The 22,234-nt window shown below is 38.8% G+C and overlaps 1 protein-coding gene across 1 annotated transcript in view; it reads right to left on the bottom strand.

Annotated features, from left to right (window-relative positions):
- Positions 1-22,234, bottom strand: part of RARB (retinoic acid receptor beta) — a 710,885-nt gene that overhangs the window by 357,732 nt on the left and 330,919 nt on the right. Inside the window, exon 6 of the mRNA XM_073900914.1 lies at positions 20,500-20,954. Coding sequence (XP_073757015.1) covers positions 20,500-20,677 — 178 coding nt within the window. The 5' untranslated portion in view covers positions 20,678-20,954. The remainder of the gene's footprint in view (positions 1-20,499; positions 20,955-22,234) is intronic.

Raw genomic sequence — 22,234 nt, 5'->3', positions numbered from 1 at the left:
TGACTCTGTTTGATTCACATGTATATTCTAAGTGCCTTGAGGAGTGCCTGGTATACAGTCAGTGCTCAGCCAGTGTTTGTCTAATGGACCAGGCACGAAGTCAACCATCCGAGGTTCAGTAAGACCAGTTTATAGACACTTTTATTTCTCAATGGAGGCTGCTTCTTTGATCAGAGCAATTTTTTGTGTGTGGTACAGGATGGTCTGGTGTAGTAAAGATGTTGAACACACTTGGCTGGCACCCATAAGTTGCCAATGGCAGCCCTCAGTTGTAAATGACAAGCCAAAAAAATTCCTACACGTCTCCAAATTCTTTTGCGGGACAGTTCTACCTCCAGTTATGAACCACAGATGGAAAATATAGATGGTAAGGGGAGTCACTAAATGCTAAATCACTAAAGAACATGATAGGTTCTTTACATGAAGCTTTTAAATCTTATTAGAGATGTATTAAAATGTCACATTTAGTGTCTATGTAATATTTTATTGAGTAAATTTATTTTATTGTCAGTAATTTCTCTTCCATTAATCAGGGAGGATTGTTGAGACTTCTGAAGCCCAGATTCCCTTTGCCCTATTTCCGCATAGAAGTGAGATATTCACTGAGTAGACCAGAACATGAAGTTTCAATTACTTCCAATAAAAAGTAAATTTTCAGCAATAATTACATCCTTTAGTCTACCTATAAATACAGATTTATCATGGATTAATCCTCCTACCTACTTTCAAAAAAGGGTAAAATTAGACTGAAGCTGGTTGCCAGAGCAAAATTTTTGAATAAGCTATTTCATTCTTGAAAATTTATCCAAAGAAAATGATTTTTAAAAATGGACATAAGAAGGAGCACCTCGGTGGCTCAAGTCGGTTGAGCATCTGACTCTTGATTTCGGCTCTGGTCATGATCTTGGGGTTGTGGGCTGAGCCCCATGTCAGGCTCCATGCTCAGCATGGAGTCAGCTTGAGATTCTCTCTCTCTCTCCCTCTGCCCCTCCCCCTGCTTGTGTGCACACATCCCCCCCTAAATAAAATCTTTTAAAAAAATGGACATAAGAAAAAATTTGGATGTGAAAGTTATTATTTACTGCATCAGTAGAATAAAATAGAAACCACTTAAATGCTAAAGAGCATATAATAATTTACCTCCACTCCATAGAATGTCATACAGAAACTAAAACAATAATTATGAAGCACATATTATAATAATAAAAGGAAAATTTCTGTAAAAAGAATTTTAAGTGCTTTATATAACATACATAAAATGAACTGAACTAAATCAGAAAACTGGTTGAACAGAGTGAACTGGATGAGAGAGAAAAATGTAATGCACAAGGGCAGGAAATCTGGAAAATGTTCACCATTAGTCCTATATTTAAAGTGAACTACACGGGACGCCTGGGTGGCTTAGTTAGTTAAGCATCTGCCTTCTGCTCAGGTCATGATCCCTGGGTCCTGGGATTGAGTCCAACATGGGGCTCCTTGCTCAGTGGGGAGCCTGCTTCTCCCTCTGCCGTCCGCTCCCCCTGCTTGTGGTCTCTCGGACAAATAAATAAATAAAATCTTAAAAAAAAAAAAAAAGTGAACTACAAAGGTGACTCTAAGCCTTCCAGGAAGCAGCACCAAAAGGGAGATGCGATCACCAAATGAGTCTCCATGGGCATACAGTGATTTTTTTTTTCCTCCCTAGAAACATGACTGTAAGATTGAAAACAGAAAAGATCTTTCCCCTATAATGGCTCATAAAGACAACATTGTTGAATATAGCAAGCAATATCCTCAATAACATTCAATGGAGTAATAAGCAACAGCATGCGATTGTAAGAGAAAGAAAAATAGAACCATAAACAAAAATTGTCTTTGCTTCATGACTACAATGATATAAAACTGTGTATGCATATGGACCAAAACCAAACTTAAAGTGAGGAAAATACAGTTTAACTTTCTAGAGTTACACTTTAGATAAGATTATACTCTGATATATTCTGATGTTCCAATATTGGGACATTGATGAGCTATTTCTATTCAATAAACACATGCACTAAAATAAATTACAGGCTAGAGTATCTAATAATTAACATGAGAAAGTTATCCAAGTTGTAGTGGCTAATGTCTAACTATCTTCATTGTAAATTTAGTCCTTGAAAACAGCTAACTCCCCAATATGATTGACTAATAGTTTTAAAGCAAATTACATTCGTTTCTACCCATCAAGGTTGTTTAAAAGGGTAGCAGGAAATCTGGAGAATCATCAGCTTATGAGGGGCCCCAGGAGGCTACAGTGCTTCCCTCTGTTTGATCTATAAATTATTCAACTATGAGATGTTATTTAGTTGTATTGACAGAATGTTATCAAAAAGGTCTCTGACTCCTATCCTGATATTTACAGTCTCTGGGCAAAAAATACTACCTTTATGTCCTAGATGAGCCAAAGATGAAGAATTATGTAAATATTAGATTTTGAACACTCAAACTCTTAGTCATTGGTGCACTTCTGCAAAGCTGTTTAAATAAGCACCTCCAGACTTTGAATTATGTCAACACTCAGTCTCTTCCCCCAAAAGACTCCACATTCCCTGCCCCCTTCCTTGCTTGTGTTTACATTAAAAGAAAACCTATACATCAGCAAATTTACCACATTCCTTGACTTTGTAATCAGAGACAACATGGGGAAATTTTTCCCTAAAGAGTTGTCATCAAAGCACACTACTGTGCCTTGTTACACTGGATTACAAATAATTTAATCTCCACTGAGAGCCTGTAATTTAAGGAATGCAGAATTCCTGATTGGGAAGGTATCATTTCAAGTCCTTGGGTAGATGGTATAAGTTGATTTAAAGTCTTCTATTGCCCAGCTTAGTTACTGTATGCAATCCAACAAAGTGGTTTAAAAAGCTCAATGTGGATCTTTCCATTTATTCCCCCATGTGCTTTGGGACGAAAATTCACAGTCATCCATTTGGGGATTCTTTCCTTCACTCACCAAAATTAGTTAGACTCTCCCTGGTGAAAGACATCATCTGAAGTGTAGTTGGAGAAAATATGGGACTCGCACTCAACAAGATGACAATTTCATGGGAGGGAAAAATGTTTAAACCGCTAACCACTTAAAAGGTGGAATAGCAAAAATTCTTTATCAGAGATAGAACACTCATGTGGTGAGGGTCCAGAGGAAGTAAAGATGAATTCGGAGGGGAACTTTCATTCAAAAGAGGAGAATATTCGAAGCACCAGCATTGTGCGTGACAGACAGAGTCTATGTGAGAAATAGGATCCCCCGGAGCTTTTCACATTTTCCCCTCCCACCCTTTGGACTAAACGTCCTCTTCCCACATGAGAAAAACATAAAAGTTGTGCTAGGGTCTTTAATAAATGCTAACAACCTCTCATGAGCTTTGTATTTACAGAATTCTTTTTGTCTTCTATGCACTTGAACACAGGGGTAAAGAGAAGAGGAAGAAGATGGGCAAAACCCCAACACAAATCCACGCAAACCAACCAGTCGTCTTCAGGGAATTAATGGATTCTGACTCGATTTATCACAAGTTTCTGAACCGGATGATTTTTTTTTTTTTGATGGCACATCTGGCAACATCATAAAACCTCCAAGTCCCAAGTGATTAGACAGGAATTACTTTTGTAAATCATTTATGACTATTACTGATGTGAGCTCATTCTGAGCAGCGAGCGACAGAAGTAGCCAAGGACAAAGAAAAAAAAATCTGGGGGTAGGGAGATGCTTTCTCTTCAAGATGCCTTTTAGAAAGAGCTGCCATTTATCATCTGAAACTAGAAAATTGCCATCATTAATAGATTGGAATTAATTAAGCATACCTCAAGGAATCACCCAGCAGTCTCTTTTTCATTTGCCTGTTAAAGAAACACATTCTTTACTTGAGCAGTTGAAGGTTTCCATGAAAAAAATGTGGCACCCTGTGACCTCAGAGAGAACTTGCCAGTTAAATGTCTCCTGCTGGGCTCTGTAATGCAAGTCCACAATAGGATTAGGGAATACTTCATACTTCCCCCCAAATAAAAACAACATACTACTGCACATATCAGGACCTCAATGACCACACCAAAAAAAGGCTTCAACGTTTGGACACATAAAATGTCTCCTCCTGTCAGGGTTGAAAGTGGGCATCTGGGGGATGTGGCTGGGTGGGGAGGGTCAACGTGCATGGGAGTGTGTTCATGGACTATTCCTTCCAGTGGCCCAAGAAAATAAAACCAACGGAGGAAAATGCATCCTTGAATCCAGTTGCTTCTGCTGAGGTAGCTGTCCTTGCCTGACAAAAGAGTCTTCGCTCTCGATATTATTATTTTCCATTTTTACTTTCTCTTCAAGTACTTCACATTCTTCCTCTTCTCACAAATCCCCGCCTCCTTATAAATATCCCACGCTGATGGACAAATCAGGCCTAACTGAAGCTCTATGCAGGGCACCTCCAAGCATTCTTTCACTCAGTCCTAATGCTGGCCCTACTTCCAGGCAGATAAAATTTGGGCCAGCAATGCCAAGAGGCCAGTCAGAGGGGAGATGATTTATCCAAAGGTCATACAGCTGGGTCACATGCAGGTTTTTCTGACTTCAAAGTCTATGCTTTTAAATGTGCTGCTCTACATTTTCCATGATCTGGTGCCCTTTGGCTTGGACTCAAAATTGTTCTGTGAGGGAAAACCATGTTCCTAGGAGTGGGGCAGGCCTTTGGCTCCTTGGTCCTTGTCAAGGGAGTATAACCTAAAATTCATGCCTTCTCAATGCTCACAAAAATCCTTGGCCGAGGAAAATAGTTTTTATAGAGAACTGCCTGAAGGCTATGAAGACCATTTATTTATCTTGACACTCTAATATTTATTTTTGGATTAAGTTCAGATTGTGAGAGAGCGAGGTACCTGTAGACATTGTTTGGGATCCCTGCAGGGACCTGCTTTCCCTGACTGAGCTTGGGAATGATTAATTTGGCTTACATTGAGGGATGTTATTAAAAACACAAACACACATAAACAGAGTTGGATTTACTGTATCTTTGGGATGTGCTTCTCTAGATGGCTAGGTGACTTCATTTTATGAACCCTATCAACTATATGACTGTGGGGACCCTCTTCTTGGGATAGGTTTTTAGGTCATCTGAGCAACGTTTATTATTTCCCTCACAGGATGCATTTTAATGCACTGGCCTCAAGTTGGTTTCAACCCATTTTCCTATTATTTATTTTCTCTTTCCCCAAATATACTTCTTTATAATTTTTTAAAAGTTATACATATAATTTTTCTAAGTTGTCATAAAAAATTTTTCCCAAATAAAATAGGATATAAATGAGTTAATTAAAACATATTCACCTATTTGTTGTGGAAAAAAAATGATATAACACATATAGTTTCTCATAGGTGGTAATTATGATTTTTATACATAGTGAGGCTAATAACATTTATAATCTATCTAGAGTCTATTAGCACACAAGAGGCCTTGGGCACGGGTGGAGTACACGGATACCATATCTTTCAAGAGCTGAGAGAATAAATTTCATACTCTAAAATATTTCCTTGGAAATCCTACCCCTGCAGAGCCTCTACCACTTTGAAGTCAGGACCTTAGCTTAAAAGTTACTATTCCAAAATGCAAATGTCCCTCTGAAAGGTTAATTCCTTGGAAATGAAATGGACTCAGGCATGAACCCCTTTAAGGGTACACCTCAAATACAAGGCTACTGATGTAGGTAGGATACTTGTTTCAGTTAAATATAACTGAATTAACACAATGAAAAGTGTCCCATCTTTCATTTTAGTTAATTCCACAAGCTATTATTTAATGCATTCATTCCCACAATGGACATTTAGTGAGTGTCTACTATGGGCCAAGCACTGAGCCGTGAGGTGTTGAGTGTGCGCATAATCCCTGAATAAAGTCAAGAAAGAACATTATAGATAATCCCATGACCCAGAAATAAAAACTATGAATATGCTCCCCAGTCTCTGTCCTAAACCCACAAAACACCCCCCCAAAGTATACAATATATATCTGCTAAAATAAAGAATATTAAGTATTCTGAACACCTAATTCTTAATAGTTAAAACTTTTACTGTTCTATAAGTTCTATAACTTGTGCTTTCCACCGAGCATTTTCATGTCAATATATGCGTTTCTCCAACAAAATTTTAAAGGTCTGCTTATTATTTTCATTCTCTATTTTAATCAGTCATCTTTTATTAGCAAGGAAGGTTGTCTCTATTTTCTTTTTTTTTTTTTTAATAAACAGGTCTGTGCTACTATCTGTTTTCCCAAGGACGCAAAAACATTTACTTCTCACAAATAAATTCACAGGAGCAAAAACGCAAAGCCATCAGTATGAATATTTTAAGGCCCTTGTCATTTACTGTAAAATTATTCCATAGAAAGGATGTATCAATTTTCATTCTCCCCATCAAGGCTGCCCTGAGTGTGCGTTTCTCTGTAGCCTGAATGACAATGGGATCATTCTTTTAAATCTCTGCCTTCTCCTAAGTGAGAAATAAAATCTTCATTTGCATTTCGCTTTTAAATTTGCATTTGTACAATTATTTTTAAGACTGAAATTTAAAAAAAATTATTTTCACTGGCCATTTGCTCGTTTTTCAGAATGTGAATTTTCAGTTTCAGGCCACTGCCATGTTTCTCTACTCTTCCTGTCTTCTGGTTCTAGCACATTAAGAGATATAATCATAGTTTGTCTTTTTAATGTACACTTAATAACTATAAAAATAAACCTAACATATGTGCATGTGGTATAAAACATACTAATAAATATTTAACAATTAGAACTCTATCACTTCTGCTGTGGGCACCCATGGGCTCCTTCTCTGTCCCATCCACTTATCTATTCTGTCTAATCTCTAGGAGGTATCCAGTACCTTGAATTTGATCTTTATCATTCCCTTGACTTCTTAATGTAGTTTCATTACATATATTTCTCTAAACAACATTTCTCTTGAATTTATAAAAAATATTACCATCCTACATATAGCCAAAAAACTTGTTCAACTCAACACTATGTTTCTATGATCTATCCATGTTGTTGTCTCTAACTTCATTTTCAGTGACGGGTATTATTGAATTTAGTGACTATGCCACCACTTATTTTTGCCTTCATCTGTTCATAAATATTTGGTTGGTATCTAATTTTTTACGATTCACAAACAGTGCTATTTATGTTTCTTAAACATAAATCCTGGTATTCATGTTAGAGTTTTTCTAGGATACTTTACCTAGAAGACAAATTACTCAATAGTAGGAAATCTGACTATTCAATTTTATAGGATAATGTGAGCCATTTCTAAGACGATGACATTAATTTAGACTCTCACCAGCAATATATCTGAGTACCTGTTGACTGACATTCTCTCCAACACTTGGTATTGTCACCACACTTAATTCATGTAACTTGTATGCATGTGGTCTTAAATTATATTTCCTTAATTACTACTGTGAAGTTGATATGGTATGTTTGACTTCTTTTTGATAGAATGAAATCTATTGTATACTTTTGGTTTGAATCATTTGTCTTTTTCTTCTGATTGTACAAGTTCTTCACATATTCCTTACGTTCTGTCTTTGCCCATTGTGTTTGCAATGGGAGTGCTGGATTCCTGGTGTCGAGCCTTGTCTTTTTCTGCATATTCCATAATACTTCTCTGTTTGCCCAATACCAGGCACATATCTCTGCTTTCTGTCCTCAAAGCAGGGACCAAGAAATTGTGGCAGGTACTAAAGAACAGGTTAACCTTTGCAGCAATATACATATACTTAACCCATTAGGGGAGTCAGAACTGAACAAAACAGTATTATCAATAGGGCTACATGCCTCCTTTATTTTGGCTTTGGTTCTGGAATAAGATTTTTTTTGTGGAAGAAGAAAGAAATCCCAAAATTGCCTATAGGAGGTCAGAACAACAGTCGAGGATGATGTGAAAGCCACTTCATATTTCAGAAATTTCCATTAGAACTCATGGAAATCCCTAATCCCTGTTTTGTCAATTATTCCTTTAAGCCATCCTGATAAAAGAGGTTTACTAAGTGTGCTGAAAGGTAGCTTTCTTTTTAACCATGTGGTCATCATTAAAGTGCAATTCACTTGTATGAAATGTCAAGACAACTTTTTTTCTTTAAGTATTTTTCTTTGGATTGGCCAACTTCACAACCATTAAACAATATTAGAGTAGCTTGGTAGTAGTAGAAGCAAAACCATAATGCTTGAGAAATGTACATTATTATACACATTGCTGAAATTAAATCAAGCATTATTAGAGATGGTTTATAGAGACAAAGTGACCTGCAGAGCCCGCAGGCCCTGAAAGGACAGGAAGGTTCAGTTTTTGCCTAAGTTCTCTGACTCTGAGAGGAGCTTGTCTGTGAAAGAGAACCTCGGATACATGTGCATTTCCTGGATGTGGCCTCTTTGTGATCAATACAAAATTATTCAGCAGACCACAGTTACTCATGAAAGAGAGTCCTTTCGAATACCCAAGTGTAAGATCACCTCCTGGCGAATTCTGGCTTAAAGGGAAATCTTGGCAGGGTACAAACTCTGGGAAGTGAAAACTTCCATATGCCTAATATGGACTCCTAAGAAATACAAGAAAATACCCGTGCATGGAGAACCTTTACATTTTGGAAGTGAGTGTGAGAATGTCAGTCCTATGACAGCATCGGTGTTTGCATCTGAGCGGCCAGATTCTGAGTGCAGAGCAGAGGTAACAACAAGGACTGCTACTATTAATATGCTGTTTACTCTGTTATCAACAGCATAAGTGCTGGTAGCAGGACAGCATTGGTAGATGCTTACATGTGTCAACTAATGGCCATCTCATCATGACCCTTTGAAGGTACCCTTGTAATTACCCTCATTTCACAGGTGAGGAAACTGAAGTACACAGAGGCTAAAAAACTATGTTCCAAGACCCAGCTTGGGGGCTGAAAATAGCAATCTGTCTTGCCCCAGTTTTAAACACCCCCCCAAATTATCTCCATGAACATCATTTTTGGTTCAACAGGATGAACCTTTCCTAATTAGTATGGTTATCTTTGTCTGTAAGCTCCCCGAGGTTAAGGGCAACATGGGAGCAGTACCTCTTAATAGCATGACATTTTGCAACCCACCACAAAATAATGGCTACATAATTTCCTGCTGTCATTAGTGCCCACAGGATCACAGATGACCCCTGTCCTTCATCCCAGAACTCCCTAGAAATTTCATTTCATCCAAATGTTTGCAAAACTTATGGGCATTTGGCAAAATATCTCAACACTAAATTAACAATATGCACTCTCCTTGGGAAGGGGTCATTTGCATCAATACAATGGCTTTCTGAGATTTTTAACAAACTGAACAAAAAGGAACCCTATATCTGCAGATTTTCATATTATTAAATTTATCTTATTATAGAAGAAGATAGTGGCCCAGGCACCCACTTTACAAAAGGCAAAGTTAACCAGGGAAGGGTTTCATGAGGCCCAGAATCCTGAAGCTTATACGTGGTACAATCTTAGGTGGCTTCCAAAATATTTTAAAAGGCTTTTGGCTATAAGTAACTAAAAAACCCCAGATATGGAGAATTAATGGGGGTAGATGTAAAGACCAGGACACAGAAAGAACTAACGTAGGACAAAACTAGGTCTAAGTATACAAGAGAAGAGCACAGGATTGAAGGAAGAGTGCCAGAGTGCTCAGGGCTGCTGGATGAACCAATAACATGATGTTTGAGATAATGAACAACCAATAATTATGATAAGATCACTGCCACCAACAAACCCTCAGTGACTGCAACGTGAAATATGAATTTGTAATATGAATGACTCTTCTGGAGGATTCTACAGGTTCCAATATAATAGTGATGAGTAACCCTGCAGAGTCATGGGGCAAAGGGTTTAAAATTAAGAGCAAAACAGATATTAAAGAAGACATGTGTAGGTCAAGAAAGGGGGTAGAAATTTAGCATCCAAGGATAGGACCAAAATAAAGCTGGAGGAATAGAGACATTAATTAACATCATTAGAAAACATTAGAGACATCATTAAAAAAAAATTTGTGGGGTGCCTGGGTGGCTCAGTTGTTAAGCGTCTGCCTTCAGCTCAGGTCATGTTCCCAAGGTCCTGGGATTGAGCCCGGCATCGGGCTCCCTGCTCAGCAGGAAGCCTGCTTCTCCCTCTCCCACTCCCCCTGCTTGTATTCCCTCTCTCGCTGTGTCTCTCTCTGTCAAATAAATAAATGAAATCTTAAAAAAAAAATCGTGACCACTGTGATTCATGATCATGGACTTATAGCCACCAGAATCAAGGAAGATTGGCTATGAAGGAAAAAAACAACAAACCACTATCCTGAAATATTACTCATTAGGCCAAGCCAAAGCAGCCACACAATGCAGAAAAAGTCAATCATTGTGAGCATAAAATTATGAGAAAATAGCTAAATTACTAGACACTTTCAGAGGGGGGAAAGATCAAAAGCACAGTGTTTTCCTTCTTCAATGGTAGGAAGGTAGAGTTTCAAATTAGAGTCCTTATTAGTTTCCTAGGACTGCTACGACAAAGTACCACAAATAACTCTGGATATCAGAAGCCCCAAACCAAGGTGCAGGCAGGCTTGCTTCCTTCTGAGGACTGTGGGGGAAAATCTGTTCCATGCCACTCCCCTAGTTTCTGCTCATTTGCTGGCAATCTTTAGCGTTCCTCCTCTTGTGGAAGCGTAACTCCTGCCTTTACAGGGCACTCTCCCTTTATCTCTGTTTTTGTGTCCAAATTTCCCCTTTTCATAAGGGCATAGTCATATTGGATTAGGCCCCACCCTAATGACTTCATCTTAACTTGATCATCTGAGAAGATTCTATTTCTAAGCGAAGTTCCATTCATGCATACTGGAGGTTAAGACTTCAACATCTTTTGGGATATGCAAATTCAATCTATAACAGTTCTGTAAGTTTGTCTTGATAAATCCTAAAATGATGTATCATTGTCTTGACAAATCCTAAAATGATGTATCATTGGAAGTAGAATTTTTTTAATTCAAGCATAATGAATACAGTGTTACATTAGTTTTATGTGTACAGAATAATGATTATATAACACAATGTAGTGATTTGAAAATTCTATATATTACTCTGTGCTCATCACAATAAGTGTATTCTTAACCCCATTCACCTATTTCATCCATCCCACCCACTTTCTAGCAACCACCAGTTTGTTCTCTATATTTAGGAGTCTGTTTTTTGGTCTTTTTTGTTTGTTTGTTTCTTAAATTCCACATATGAGTGAAATCATGATATTTGTCTTTCTCTGATTTATTTCAGTTAGTATTATACTCTCCAGATCTATTCATTTTGTTGATAATGACAAGATGTCATTCTTTTTTATGGCTGAATAATAGTCCTCTGTGTGTGTGTGTGTGTGAGAGAGAGAGGGGAGAGAGAGAGAGAGAGAGAGAGAGCACATGCATATACACTACATCTTTATCCATTCATGTATAGATGGACACTGGGTTGCTTCCATATCTTGGCTATTGTAAATAATGCTGCTATAAACATAGGGGCGCATATATCTTTCCGAATTAGTGTTTTCATTTTCTTTGATAAGTACCCAGTAGTAGAATTACTGGATAATAGGGTAATTCTATTTTTATTTTTTGTGAGGAACCTCCACACTGTTTTCCACAGTGTGGCTGCACCAGTTTGCATTCCCACCAACACTGCACAAGGGTTTCTTTTTCTCCACATCCTCACCGATCCTTGTTACTTCTTGTTTTTTACTTTAGCCATTCTGACAGGTGTGAGGTGATAGTTCATTGTTGTTTTGATTTGCATTTCCCTGATGATGAGTGATGTCAAGCATTTTCTGGAGGTAGACTCTGACATGACATACAAGTAAGAACTGATTACTCTGATAAATTTACCCAGCAAACCATCAGAGGCATTCTAAGGTGCCCACTCCAATCCCTAACACGTATGTGTCAAATAAATATTGGAAGAGTAAATTCACAAATAAAAATACACTTGATTCCCTTTTGCATACCTTGGAGACACTGTTTACACACCAAGAAATTGGGGCAAGGACTGGATGGTTCTTTGCCAACACCATATGCCTTCCAAGATGGACAACATGAAACACTTTCTTACTGTCCACAGGTTTTCTGTATATGGCTTTTCCCAGTGCCATGCCACTGCCCCATGCCCGGCATAATCATCAGATTTGGCTTTACAAAGATTTCTTTGTCCATATCTCTTATAAACTTCCTTTCGACAGCGAGAACATTTACGTTCTAAGTGGTTTAGCTGGCCCTATTAATTATTCTTCACTCATTCATTCAAGTATTCATCCATCCATCCATCCACTCATTCCAGCAATCTTCAAGATATTGTACTGCTTCTTTTAGTAACATATTTTATAACATCTGCTCTACTATCTCAAAATGGAAGTCATAGATAATATAGCCCACCTACACATATAATTTCAAAGAAATCAATATATGGCCCTGATTGCAATATCAAGGATGAATTCAAAGAAAGTAACTTATTAAATAATAGTTATTTCAATGTACAAATGCTCAGGCATAAAGAAGCAGTAAGATCCTTGCCCCCACATGCAGAATTACAGTGAATATTTTACCTACAAATGCAGATTTATAAAAACATGTGGTATTGGTAAGTCAATTATGAAGCATACCCTGTCATCAGTGACATGATTATCTGAAATTGTAAATGACTCTTAGAAACATTCCAAACAAAATAAAGATCTGCCTACTCTCCATCTACACAGCAATTATAGTTCTAAATAATTCACGGTATAATAAAAGCACATAATATTTTGCATTTATATGTAAAATGGAGTTATGGGTAAATTCAGTTGATCATAATTTATTTTGGAGGAGTGTTCTTAACATGAATGTCTGGTGGGACAGTGGGAAGGCAATGAGGATACAAAGTAATTCTTTATTATTTGCAACTATCGTGCACAGTGCAAGACATGCAGCCTCCTAGCCCCCCACCCCCTAAAATGCCTAGAGTGCTGCCAATCATTGTGACACCCAAAAGCATATCTGCAAATTGTCAAAATCCCTCATCAGCAAGAACCATTGATTTGGTCATTCTACGGACCTTAAATGAGTTTCCACTATATGCCAGGCATCAGGAGAACAGATGAGTAGAGGAGGGAAAGCTAGGAAAACAGCAAAAGACAGCACAACAGGACATGTATAGTAAACTAACATATGCACAGCGGGTACACGGTGGGGAGCGGGTGTTGCAAGTTTTATACAATCAAGGCCTTAGAGAGTAGAGAACAATCAGAGTTTTAGATCCAAATGATTTTAGGTGATTACGATTTCCCCAAAGGAGTGCAAGATCCTTAAAGAAAAATGGAGTGTTTTAAAAACCTTTGCACCACCTCAACACCCACATCTGACATGGAGGTGTGAGAAGATGACTGGTCAGAGCAAGAAGAATTGAAACTCAGTGAGTTCCATCACTTTTGTCTGAGCAACCTTAGGAAAGTTGGTTATCTCAGTCTTTCTCTATTTCTCTTTTCCAGGTGGTAGACAGAGGTAATGTAGGTAGCACACTAAATAAATGACAGCTCTTTTCATTCTTATTCTCATGGCAAAGTAAAAAAGGCAAGAGGGCTGATAGTACCACTGGCCATTGGTCGGTCTGGTGGCCCCAAGTTCTTGGTGGTGGCCTGGAGATCACATGGCAGCGTCAGTGTCTTTCTTTTCCTCCTTCCTTCTTTCCTTTTTTCCTTCCTTCCTATACTCCCTCTACCCTTCTTCTCTTCCCCCCACCCCGAAAAACCCTTCAAATGTTGGAGGGAGCCAAAATAGAAAATAGAGATATAAGATAGAATAGAGGGCTGTATCGCTTTGATGACACAGCATAGATCACCAGCACTTCTGGGGTACTGCTTGAGACACATCCTGAAGATGGCCCGGAGGGCAGCCATCTGGTGGCAATTTTACCTGTGCTTGCTTTCATCTACCTTGTATGGAGGTTAATCTCTTATCATTCAAGGTTATATGAATGAGGTTTTCATCATTAGGACCAAAATAGTTCATCTGAAATGTACAGGAGCTGTAGATTGATGAAATCATCAAGACAGAAATTTGGAACACGTGGAAAGTCTCATATCTCATAGCCAACTCAGAGCTATTATGGTGATTCTAATTTTCAGAGGTTCAATCTTCCTAAGGTCAAAAATGCTCTTTCAAAATGTCTCTGTTTAACTATCTGGTAAAGAGAATATCAAAAGGAAGCTAATATTAAGTCTAAAAGCACAAATCTCTCTTTTCTCCATTTTTTTTTAAAGAGTCAACTATGTATTTCTTTTTTTTTTTTAAGATTTTATTTATTCATTTGACAGAGAGAGACACAGTGAGAGAGGGAACACAAGCAGGGGGAGTGAGAGAGGGAGAAGCAGGCTTCCCGCGGAGCAGGGAGCCCGATGCGGGGCTCGATCCCAGGACCCTGAGATCATGACCTGAGCCGAGGGCAGACGCTTAACGACTGAGCCACCCAGGCACCCCTCCATTTTTTTTTTTTTTAATATTCTTTCATTCATGCTCTCCCTAGGAATAATCATTGGCAGAAGCAAGTCAGAGGAAAATCCATTCCTGTTTTATAATCGCCTCTGTAGACTGAAAGCCTATTTCTATTCAAGAACGCACTTCCAGAGTTGAGATTCTCCTTTGGGCATTGTAGTTAATTTGATGAAATTGAACAATAATCTTTCTGTTTCTAACTCATGTTCACATATTCTTGATCCCTTTGGGGTAAAGTTCAACAAACAGAATGAACCCAGCTCCTCATTGGAACTATTCAAAGGATTACGTGTTGTACTCAATCAGAGTCTGGGGAAATTGTCAAGACATCAAAAAAAAAGACACAAAGATTCTTTTATTATTGGGGAAGAGAGGTACTGCCTTCAAGTAATCAATATCTGTCCACCTTTAAGGGAAAGACTCTTGCATAGTGCATCTGTGGCCGTAGGCCTCTGCAAGACCACTGAAAGTGTTTGATCATGCCAAAAACATAAACTTTTTCTAAAACATTCAAGTAAAAGTCTTTGACCTCTCTAAGCCTCAGCAATTCAGGGACGCTCAATGACCAAAGGCAGATAAAATGAGCGAAATTGTTAGACTCAGTTTACTCAAATTCCTAACAAGTTTCTTTAACTTATTTTTATCTGGCTTAAAAAAAAGTGAAGAATACATGCATGTGGACCATACTATTATATTTGGCATCCACTAAATCCCAGCAACATACTAAGCCCCAGACATCTTAAAACTAGAGATGACCCCTGTCCAGTGGGGTCATTGTGTATGCTTAAGGACAAACATAACTTACAGTAGAAAGAAGAAAAGGTTACAGGGCAAAGGGTGCTGGATAATGGGAATTAACCAGTTGGTTTTAGTTACCATCATTCTGCACATATTCAAAACATGATCAACACCTATGGGCCAGTTGTCTTTAACAAGCAATACAGAATTCCAATCTAGCCACACACCCTGCTTTAGACAAGCTGCGTGAACATGACTTCTCTTAGCTTAAGACAAGATATTGAAATAATACCCCGTTTATGTCCTGTCATTGGTAACTCTGAGACTCACAGTCTGTCTCTGCAAAAAGCTGGGATTTTTATTTTTTTAAGTGAAAACCCTATTTTGTGATTTTGACAGGAGAGCACTTTGTGATCATTAAATAAGCAGGGAAAAGAACTCTCATTTTAAGATTGTGGAGTTAAACGGAGATCATTTTGAGAGAGTCTCTGAAGCCAACACTGTTAATAATATTTTCCAGCTTACAACAACCTATAAAAAAGCACATGTGTGGCAATAAAACAGAACAAGCAGCCATGAAAGGAACATAAAGAGAGACAGACGGACAGTTGTCCAATTTTCACAGAGAGCTCTGGAACATTAAATTTTGAGCGTTCCCTGGCATAGTATATCAGGCTTTCCTCCTGTTGGGAGTCATGCTTGCCCAGAGATGATAGGATCTCTGCCTGCAGGACAGAGCTGAACAGAGGCATCCACAGTGACTTCCTGACAATGGGGCCCACCCTCAATTCCTCGTGTGGATGAAAACTGATAGCTGTTTCCACAGTAATGCGTAGAACTAAAGAGCTTGTGAATCCTTTAAACGTCCTTCATCTCCAAAGTCTCCCTGAAGCATCATGGGAAAGAGATAGCCATGGAGGAGTTGTGGAATTATTTGAGGGGTTAAGTTGGCCTCTTTACCCAACACATTGAGAAAGACATGCACTTAGGAGCCCCAAGATTTGGCCTTGGAATCTGGTGCCACCATTAATCTGTGTTAATGTGTTAAGCTGCGTTAGCTCTTTACTTTTTCTAAGCCTCACAGTCTTCATCTGCAAAATGGGACTGTTGCTAATGGCCTGGAAGTGGTATCAGGACGCTATTAAAAAAAGATTAAGAATGGTATACATTAAATGCTCGGTGGATTATACATTGGTGCTCAATACATGCTAGTTTTTCTTATTACTTATCTTCACTCCCTCTTTTCCTATATGTCTCCAGATTTCTAACCTCATAGAGAACTCCACAATGTAAAGATTTAAGTCAGAATACAAAGACAAGGCCATGCACACATAGAATATGTTTTGAGTCCACTTCTTCCCTGCAAATATTTATTTTCCTTTACATTAGAAAGTTCTGGAGAGCAGAATTTCTGAAAAGTGACCACATCTTTCCCTCAGAATTGTGAGTGGTCACAAATGGTCAGACCAATGGGCAAGTGCTCCATGCTGCAGAACTGGGTCCACCAGTGGCACACATCAAGGAAAGATGGGCTGTTTGGCTGCAAAGGGCATGAGGACCAGGAGAAAATCAGAACTGTGACATATAGAATCCTCACCTGCTACAGGCCTTGGAGATTATCTGAATGTACCCCTTTCTAGTAACAACTTTTCTTCCAAATTCATACACCACTTTTATCTTTAAAAGATTTGAATACTACTACTCTAAAAGACTATTCTTTTAATAAAAATAGTTTATAGTTGATGGAAGAAAAATTCAGAGAGGTTAAATGACTGTAAATGAGACAGTAGATCAAGGACATTTTTGCATGTTGGAATGGGGACATGTGTATTATTGGAAAGAAGAGGTAAATGTACAGAGTTCAGGTTTGGGGCCTGGCGAAGAGGCTGACCAGAGAATCAGAGGTGGTGGGAAGTGTCAGGAAGGGGAATAATATCAGTAGCTGCTATGGAAATTGTTCTCACTAGATTTTGAGGTAGAAGGTTCTCGGGCCTTTATAATTCCATGGTGCTGAAAGAACCTTGTTACAGGGGTAGGAGAATTTATTCTTTCTGGCTGAGCTGCAGAATCTGGATGTGTAAAGATTATGAAAGCAACATCGGCAAATCCCATAGTCCAATAACATGACCCTCTTTATGGAGTCATTCCCCAATATGCATTCCAGATTAGCTGGCTTTTCCACCCAAGCATGTGTTTTGCTAGTTATTGAGATTTTATAGAACTCGGCTACCTCCCTAAGTAACCTCAATGCATGAATAAAACTTGACGTTTAATTTTAGCCAAGAGAAAGTCTGCATTTAACTTTTAAGACCTTACCCTTTTTCCTGGTCTTTCTAAACCTCAGGCTGTAACAAAAGACAAAGATAACTCCCCGTTCAAGGGCCAACTAATAGACTGCACATTAACAGTGGCTTCTTTTAATGATTTTCATCCGAGAGGCTTCCATGTGCTTTGTCTGTAGCAAGAAATAATAAGATATAAGTTAGCCAATTTTTATGTTTCCAGCCTGAACTTTTGGTACCCCATCCTTTTTCTGCCATTTCTCCAGACACCTTTCTTTAAAAAAAAAAAAAAAAAAAAGAGATTTATTTATTTATTTATTTATTTGAAAGAGAGAGAGAGAGAGCACACATGAGATGGGGGAGGGTCAGAGGGAGAAGCAGACTCCCTGCCAAGCAGGGAGCCCGATGCGGGACTTGATCCCGGGACTCCAGGATCATGACCTGAGCCGAAGGCAGTCGCTTAACCAACTGAGCCACCCAGGCGCCCCAGACACCTTTCAATGTATAGTTTACTCAACATCCTCTCCCCAAGGCCCTCAAAAAAAACCTGTAATCATTTCTCCTCCCTCTCCTGAACTGTGAAACCTCTCCTTTTAAATGTTGAATCATATAAAATTGCCAATATTGGACCAATCCTGATCTAGAAAAATGACAATTGCATTATGGTTCAACCTGGTAGTGATGGCATCTTGTGCTTTATTAGTAACTCTGAAAAACAGACTTGTATTTAGAGGTGAAAGGAACCTTAGATATGATCTGGCCCAGCGCAGTCAGGTACAGGCCTAGCCACGGATTAGAAGATCAAACATTGCCAGTTAGAGAACAGAGCCGGATTACATTTGGGATGACTTGGCTCCTATCCCAATGTTCTTATCTCCATGGCATGGGTCAGAAATTTTTTTCTGTAAAGGGCAAGATAGTAAATATTTTAGGATCTGTGGGCTATCTGGTGTCTAACACTGTAGCATGAAAGTAGCCATAGACAATATGTAAACAAATGAAGGTGGCTCTGTTCCAATAAAACTTTATTTATAAAAACAGATGGCAGGCTGGATTTGGCCCACAAGCTGTAGTTTGCCAAGCACTGCTCTATAGAATTCTTAGATCTAAAAATATCTGCAAGCAGATGGGTAAGGGATTTGTATATCGAAACTGTGCACAAGTGTTCATGGATGCTAATTCAGCATAAAGATCTTACTATCCTCTGTATTTCCCTTAAAATAAGTACACAAAGTAGCCCAAAGTTGCTGGAACTTCGGGGCTACAGCTGCCTGAGGGTTTGCCATCTGTAAGATTATATCACTCAGGATGGGAATAATATTGCCTTAACTCTTTAGCTACAACTACAAAATATACTTGTGATCTGAGGAAAAAAATATATTAGAATGTGCTATGCATCAGGCTGGCTGACCTATGGAATTAGATACAGGCACTCCTGGGTGAAATTTTAATAGCTTTAAGAATCATGTAGTCAGACTGCTTCATGTGTTAGCTGAAAGTCACTTCATTTTACCATTTGCATGTTGGGTGAACAGGGTTTGCATTGGCAATTGGGTCAGCAAGATATTTTGAATACAGGCACTTTTTCTATTTCTCCTGACAGCCAAGAAACTACTTTGGCTATATCTACTTTCCATTTGAACTTGAGAAGCATGGGAGAATGTTATTAAGCAATTTCAAAGACTTTATTGGTCACACATTCTGGTCAGAAATCCAAAACACAGAAGGGAAGAATTATGATCAGGTCATACCAGAAAGGAAAACCAGTCAGTATCTATCAGGCATGATAGTAACTGTGATTGCAATCAACATCCCTGTAGGAAAGTTCTGTCCATCCTATGTCCATCTGTCTGTCCATCCAACCATCTACCCAAACACCCAGATATCTAAACATCCTACTATTTCTGAAGGCACAATACCATTTGCTGAGGAATCCCAGTTAGGTGGAGCAAGCTCCCTGCTTCCAGTGAGCTAAAAGTGTAGTAGAAGGAAGAAGTGAAGGCACAAAGACCACAGTAAGAAAACAATTAAGGCAATACTTCAAAAGAAAAATTTTTAAGTACCAAGCCAATTCTTGGAGGAACTCCTTGAAGACCAGTAAACTTTGAAAGAATTACCAGGTAGAGCTCTCAAGAGCTACTGCTGGGCTGTGAGAGAGCCTGGAAAAGGTGCTCTGGCCCTCTGATGCCGCTCAGTGCAATAAATGTGCTTTTTCACTCCAGGTGACAAACCTGCCAACCTATTTCTCAAAGGCGGGAGAGCTCACTGGCTAACCACGGCTTGTCCCTAAACAGGCAGAACTTTAAAAAAAAAATCTCATAATATGGATGCTTTCTACAAGTCAGTCATATCAGTTTTGAAGAATTCTGACTACTTTTATTTTATAGTACTTTATACCCAACATTCTAGAGAAGATCAGAGGTAAGAAGCGGCTTAGTACAGAATCAAAAGTGAACAAAGACACTCAAAAAAGCTTATGTGATATGAATTAAATAATTAAAGCTACTACCTATACCCAGGAGAGGAGTTAGAGATTCAAAGAAGACCTCACAACCAAAATTGATGTTAAATCCAGCATTATCATTCCTAATTCTTATGGTATCATCTTCAAATCCACTGTTCACATTATTTGTCAAGTGGTCAATTTCTTCAAGAATGTTGGTCATATCCACTGATTACTCTTTACATTTACATTTTATGAAATAGGGCAAAATACAACATAGTTTCGAATGGACCAAATTCTAAAACGCACCATTTATCACATTTCAAATGATATTTCTGCAATAGAACTGAAAGTATAATCCCAGACCAAGAGAAACCAAAACCCAGCAAAATGAAAACTCACCTTGGATGTGAACCATCCTGTTCTCTCACGTCCATTAAGCCAACCAACCGAGAGAAAAGAGCAAATTGCAGTGGTACTTACTTGCAGGCGATGGGGTACTGCATCCACTTGGAGGAGGGTGGCCATGGAGGCCATGGAGGGGAGGCAGGGAAAGTCCTCCGATGACTGGTGGAAAGAGTAATGGGTAGGGCGCGGCTGGATAGTGAGTCATGTGTCCATTCACTGCGGGGACAGGACATGCGTGGCTACTGGTGGTCATGTTTCAGGCCTCACACTATGAAAGGTGCTCTGGGGCGGGAACACATCACTTCAGGTCTTGAACCAAAGTGAGGGAGGTAAACTCAGGGCCACCGTTGAGTCTGAGCTGTCTTCTGGGCGAAAGGCAAAACAGTTCAACATATGACCTTGCTTCTTCCCAGCCTGGTTTCTCCGCCTCTCATTCTGCTGTGTTGATTACAGGAAGGATGCCTTTTTGCTCAGCTTCTCAGTTTAAGGCTGGGAAATGCTATCACTTTAAAGATCCAGAGCTGCTAATTCTGTAAGAAAAAAAAATAAATTTCATAAGTCAAAAATATTTTCTTCTTTATCAGGTTATATGAAAAATCTCAGGCATTACTCTAGGTCTCCTAATTCCCTGCTGTTCCCTCATATTCACTACCTTTATTTTCTTAAATTCTTATATTCTAATATAGAATAAAACTTATATACAATTTCAAAGTAGCCCTGACTATCCAAAATTAAATATCAAAGTAGCCCTTACTATCCAATATTAAATAGCCCACTCTGGGGTAATCTTTCTCGATGTTCCTCACCCTGCTTAAGTTTGCTCCATGGCACTTAAGTTTTTGTGAGTGTTTTCGTCTGCCTCCACAATTAGAATGTACTCACCAGGAGGGCAGAATTTTTCTGTTTTGTGAACCACTCTGTTTTAAGCTCCTATAAGGGTACCAGGTAGGCCACAGACAATAAATATTTGTTGAATGAATGAATGTTTTTTTCTTGCTTCTTTTAGAGAAATTGATTGTTTTATGTTGTCCTAACCTAGGTGCTTCCAAGATGTTACATATTTTATATGAACAAATTCAGGAATTTCAACCCAGCCCCCTTTTGGAATGCGATACACAACAAGATAAATATAACTCTAGGAGAAGACTGTATCCTAATGAAAGGTAAGAGACATAGCCAAAGATCAGTGAAATATTTTATGTCTGTTTCTTATTGTTGACAGTATATACATGTCTTGTAAGAACACCATCCGTTGATCCATACAACTGCTTCGTCTATCTGCTCGATCATCTACCCATCAATCGAATCCTAACTTAACTATTATACGCCAGGTGCTGATGTGGGCACTACAGATATACAGTGTGAAACGATGCTAATGTGACTCCTTGCATCACGGAGTGTCTAGTTTTAACAACTCCTAACTGAAATCACATTGTTAGAGAGGGGTAAATTGCTCTGCCCCAACAAAGGACATGCAAGGAATGCTTAGCACCTAGGACTCCTTGAGACTGGGAATGGAAGAAGCCTGAAGTCAATTCTAGGGTGGGCTGACTGTAGACTTCACAGGCTCATTTTCGCCCCGATGACCAATACTCAGTGAAAGTCCCCAACTCTGGACTCCACTGAAGGGAAGCCCTGAATGTAAACCCATGTGACACAAAACAAGAACAATATCGCAGGGCCAGCACAGTGTCATTGTCAAGAGCATGATTCTAGAGCCAGACCACCTAGGTTCACATCATGGCCCCACCCCACAGACATTTATCTTACTTCTCAATATAGCAGTTATTATAATAAAATGGGGATAATA

This window comes from Callorhinus ursinus, unplaced genomic scaffold (genome assembly GCF_003265705.2).
Source record: "Callorhinus ursinus isolate GAN/ISIS: 27379988/994484 unplaced genomic scaffold, GSC_fseal_2.0 scaffold1, whole genome shotgun sequence".
NCBI classification, from domain to species: Eukaryota; Metazoa; Chordata; class Mammalia; order Carnivora; family Otariidae; genus Callorhinus; species Callorhinus ursinus.
This window is presented reverse-complemented; position numbering and strand designations above follow the sequence as displayed.